Below are 5,488 nucleotides of genomic sequence, written 5' to 3'. Positions count from 1 at the left end.
GGAATCGCTCATATGTGAGCGACCCTAGTAAAAGTTGGTGAACGACCAAAAACTCAAGCTTCACTTATTGGTGGTTTCTTCCCTCAAATTAAAAAAAAAACAATTTGCAATTGCATAAACACTGTTACTTACAAATATATATGTATCATAAATTTCGCTACGACGATGAGAAAAAATTATTTAAAAAATAAAAGCAGCCACAAAACCCTAAATTACAACATTATTACTTAACGCTGAAGGCTGCGTGTATAATTTTACACAATAGAATTATTTTTAGTACAATAATTATTTAAAAATTTAAAAAAAATTATAAATATTTAATGCCCTTCTTTCTTCCGCATTTTTACTATTTCATTGTCTTCGGATCCACGCTCATTTTCTCATGCTTACAAGCATTTTTCTGGTTTTGTCTCTTCATCTCTCAGCCTTCTGCTTTAACTTCTTTCAAATTACTAAGCGAGTACAATTTTCTATCTTGCAGCTCTCAATTAAGCAGCTAAATTTATATGCGATGAGTTTTGTGGAATAAAATAATTTGCTAAAATTAATCTGCATCAAGGAATTTCTGCAAAACTTTTCTTTACCATTTTTAGCCAGTCATTGAAGTTATATTATATATGAAATTGTCATAGTTACACTTTTACTTAAAGTTAATTAAAACTCGTCTTTGTATTTATTTCTGTTGTAAGTTTTCTCATTGCATGTCGTGGTTTGTCTTATTGTTATAAACTGTTGTTATTCTCGTAATTTTATGCATTTGCTGCTCGAATGCTCTGATTCATTCCACTTTCTATTAGCATTTTGTTTTTATTGCATACATTTTTTCTTTTTATTATTGCGCTTAAATCTTGTTTTTCCTTCAATTTTTTTCTCTGCGTAAGTCTTAATTAGCTCAAGCTCTGCATTTGTACTCTGATTCCTCGTCAGTGCAACCAAAGTTTTTTTCTCTCTCCACCCAACTGGATGCGGTGTCCACTGCCTTTGATACGCTGTCATTTAATTGAAACCGTCACTTTGCCGCAAGCTACACAGTTATATGGTCACCACCGTCGCCATCGGCTTACGCATAGATTGGTTTATCCTATGAGCTTATTAATGTGACTTTTGCGAGCTTCCTGATTGTCCTCCACTTAAAGCAATGTATTGGTGTTTTTTCTCTTATTTCTCTGTTATGCGCTTTGCCATCGGATCCCTCCCCGCCACGCAGCTGCTCTCCATACGCACTCATTACCCGCCGCCCAGTCTGTGTTCCGTCTTCAAACGCCTTTTGACTCGTGAAGCGTTGACGCGCTTCCCTCATGGTACACTGTATTTTAGTTGACCGGGTTTGTCCAATTCGTGGTATGGCACGTACTCCGGCAAGTCTACACAAAAATAATGTCTGCACGATCTGATTTCGTGGTGGGCGGTTGTCGTTGGAAGGCGTAGACATTAACAAGTAATTGCGCCATGAAAATCAGGCAAAATAAAACGATTAAAAGGATATATAGAAGAATATCGCGCACCATACCGACGCGTCGACCCAATTCGCTATACGCAACGCGATGCAGACGGCCTTTTGCAGCGAGGCGGAAATGTAAGAGTGTTGGCCTCGTAACGTATTTGCAGCACGCGCTTTTGTCTTTCTACCTGCTTGCAAGCCGCCGTAAAATCGCTTTGTTTATAGGTGAGAATTCAAGAAACTCCCAAAACGTATTTTGTTTATTCGAGACAAAGTGCGGTACTCAAAGGTTGAGCATATAGTTGCCAACGTATCAAATGGTAAAGGCGTAACGAATAATCAGGGCGCTTTGTAGGGGTGACAGCTGTCTCCGTCGACGCCGCAGCTATCGTTTTTTACTGCCCTCCTTACTTGAGTTGCTAGAGGAAACGTTTGCATTCGTTGTTTCCGCTGCAGCCAACGTCGCCTTCACCGACTCGTGCGATTGAGTTCAACAATTATTTGCGCCGTCTCAGCGCATGACGCTGCTCAGCAACGCTGTTAATTTCGCAAGCTTGCTAATGTAGTTCTGCGCTTTGTTTGAACTTATTAGAACGGGAAAAATGTGGAAATCGTGTCGCGCTGCCTTCAAGTGGCCCATCTTATGCGTGCATTACTTTCAAGAGCCGCACTTGCCACTACTGCAATTGATTTTTCACCTGCGTCTGATCCGATTGCTCAGCTGTCTGGTGCCGGTTTCTGCCTTCTTCTTCGTCTTAGAAACTTTGTGTCAGCCTGTGATGGCTACGTCAACGTCGTCACTGCGCTTCCGTTACTCGAAAGAGTTGAGTGAGGGTGTTTGCTCTACTTTACTTCCTACCTTTTTTCCTGATATTTCTTCGACGTGGTTAAGACTGCAAATAGAAAGTAGAAAAAACGATTATCATGAAATACTTTCCTCCACACAAACAAACATTTAAACTGAAATGCTATAAAAAAGCTGGCAATATGTTGAAGCTAGAAAAAGTAGTAAAAATGGCGAAAATGGCGAAAAACAAAAGCGTTATAAAGGTAAACACCAACTGTGCGGGCACAATAAAAAAATCAACAAACAAGCGGCAGCTGGAAAAAATTGAAATAAAAGTAAAAGCACAAAGTCCTTACATCTAGTTGAATGTCTATGAGTATTTAGTAATTGTGTATGCACCAACAAAAGCAATGTAGTAAAATTGTTGAATTTATATGCAACTATGCATGCAACATGCTCAGCTATTGTAAGTACTACCGAACAAAGCGGCAGCAATATGCACTTCATGGTACTTCATGTGGCAGTACAACAACAGAAGCAAGCAACTTGTGTACCTATACACATACAAACAGATTTACATATCTTGCATTTGCAACATGAAGTGGTATGCACGTAGCATGAGTGAGTGCTGCTTGTCGCATGCGCCACCTATAGCGAAGTATTGCAACATAATAGTGCATCGGCACGGAATTCTGCATGCAAATTTTACATTTACGAATGCAGAAAAGCAATAGAGAGCTGTAAAATAGCATTACCAACGATGAGAATCTAGAAAATATGACCAGTGTCACGAATTTTTAAGAATGTGTGGAGATACTGGAAGAAACTACCAATCAAAAACAAAATAATAGAAGTATGGTTTTTACTCTCATCGGCTCGTACCCCTTTACAGTGTAACTGTGGGTAGTGGAAAAACGTGTAGTGGGAGGTATGAACGCCTCAAGTGCGGTGAGTTTGATGTCGAAGACAAACATAGCGATGAAAAACAGAAAACCATCTTAGAATCTTAATTGGAGGCACTACTTGATGCAGAGTCGTATGAAGAAAAAAAAAAATACGTTATTGATATGACAGCATTATTAGAACGATTCCATGTCAAGTGAGCCAAGTATTTTGGATATTGTCGTACATTTTTTTCTGATTTTCTGAAATCCGGTTTATTTGTAAATTCGAGCATAATAATAAATAAACTGAAATAATTAAAATGTTGAAATTTATTCAATATTGAAAATTTCGGTATAATGCTTTTTAAAGTGAAATACTATATGTACTCGGTTCTCTCTTAGATTTTTTTCTAATTTTTTTGGTCGAAATATATCTTGTAAAAAGTTTGGAGGAAAAAAAGTTGTTTCTATTCTGAGAGTAGGCTCAGTAATCCCAGAAAGTTTCATAGTGGGATTCTCAAAAGTTTTCGAGTTATATTCAAATATGTACAGTTAAAATTCAGCGCAAAATACTGTCCCAAGAAATAGTCTTCGCATATTAAATCCATTGCGAATCGATCGAAGTGTTGCTACGTACACACACAAATAGAAGGCACTTTTTATGGTATTAATTATGCCATCCACTTTTGAATTTCCACTCTTATAACCTCAATAAGATTGTCTACATTTATTACTATCAGAAGCTACCACTCAACCATAATCTACAGCGTCCAATCACTCTAATTTTCAATAATAAAAAAAAATGGAATCACTCCTTGAGTGACTAATATTTTTTCCTTATTCATATTCCTTTCCGTCTGTTAAACTTCACTTTTAAAAATGCTATTGACAACGATTTTCATCACGGTAACCATAATGGCCTAGGATAGTTTTCTCGATCAATAGGACTAAAAATAATAATAGTCTTTGTAGATAGGGGGCCAAAAAATTAGAACGTTGTAAACGAGGACTGAAAATAATGTATATTTTCAAATTTTCAACGAAAAAATCAAAAGCTTCCAAATATCACAGAGCAATTCGAATATACGCAAAATGAATCGGCCCATCGGAAGATTTTTAATTTTTGCAAATGACGTCGTACGCCAAAAATATTTGATGCTTGTAAACTAGACGGCAGCAGCATACAAACAGATAAGCAACGGAGCGCTTAAATAAAGATTTCCATCACGAAAAATCGTACTTTTTTATATTTAGTAATGAAAGATATTCGAAAACAAAATTGGATGATTAATTTTGCGCCATCTTGTAAATATGTACTTACAAATCAATTAATTTGATATGTAAGAAATGCTGCAAAAAATTTTTTTTGTGGTATGGAAGAAAGCACTCAAAACGGTCGCAAAAAATGTTTAATCAACGCGATTTCGGAACCTCTTTAAACTTGCGCCTCAAAATGTAATGAACTATAAAATTTCATACTCGAGATATTTCTAAAAATTCGGATGGAAAAGCTTGCAATTGTAATTAAAATTTGTTGAAAGTTTAGGTTGTAAATTTAGATCTATTTGGTTTTCGTAATACAAAAAGTTATTAAAATTAAATAAGAAACAAATAATATAAGTTAACAAAACTTGTCAATAAGCCCCTGCGCTACAGATATGAAGCCAACTTTATATGCGTAAGGATAGGGTGAGTTGAAGTGAGCTGTGACCTTTTGATTTGAAACACTAAATTTTATTTTTGAAAGAAAAAATAACGGTCCAAAAATGAGTTTTTTTTTCGATTAAATAAAAAACTCAAAAAGTGATCAATATTTTAAATTGAAACTCAAAAAATATTTATTATTTCTTTTCAAAAAATAACGACTCTCAAACTAAATTGCGAAAAAATACGAAATCAGATATTTATCTAAATATATCTATACATATATTTATATTGGCAATCCACACCCTTTTTGGGTGTTTGGCAGAGTTCCTTCTAAATATGGTGGGCGTCTTAGTGTCGTTCCACAAGTGGAAGAACCCACCTGTACAGTTTTAAGCCAACTCCGAACTGCAGATACTTTTTCATGGCAGAAATACACTCGGAGGCTTGCCAATGTCTGCCGAGGGGCGACCGCTATGAGAGAAAAATGTTTCTATCATTTGATTTTATCCGTCAAAGATTCGAACCTGGGCACTTCCGAATGGTAATCGCGCACCAACTCAAAGTAAAGATTAAATATTAATATCTCTGACAAAACTTGTAAAAATTACAGTGCCTGGAAATAAACACAATACGTGAACTGCCATTTTTTCACACACCACTGTACTCATCTGCATATGATGAATAGCAAATGATATTCAACCGCATTGAATGCAATGGCTAGCAAAGATT

The 5,488-nt window shown here is 36.2% G+C and overlaps 1 protein-coding gene across 1 annotated transcript; it reads right to left on the bottom strand.

Annotated features, from left to right (window-relative positions):
• Positions 1-244: 244 nt before the first annotated feature.
• Positions 245-2,013, bottom strand: LOC128871992 (uncharacterized). Its single transcript, XM_054114235.1, has one exon. The coding sequence runs from the start codon at positions 1,506-1,508 to the stop codon at positions 1,365-1,367; it is 144 nt and encodes a 47-aa protein (XP_053970210.1). The 5' UTR covers positions 1,509-2,013; the 3' UTR covers positions 245-1,364.
• Positions 2,014-5,488: the final 3,475 nt, after the last annotated feature.

Source organism: Anastrepha ludens, chromosome 2, assembly GCF_028408465.1.
Source record: "Anastrepha ludens isolate Willacy chromosome 2, idAnaLude1.1, whole genome shotgun sequence".
In the NCBI taxonomy this organism is placed as follows: Eukaryota; Metazoa; Arthropoda; class Insecta; order Diptera; family Tephritidae; genus Anastrepha; species Anastrepha ludens.
The sequence above is the reverse complement of the archived record's forward strand: the minus strand, read 5'-3'. Positions and strand labels throughout refer to the sequence as shown.

Excerpts from the sequence above, each read along its gene's own strand:
- LOC128871992 (XM_054114235.1), bottom strand. The coding sequence starts at position 1,508 with ATGGTGCGCGATATTCTTCTATATATCCTTTTAATCGTTTTATTTTGC.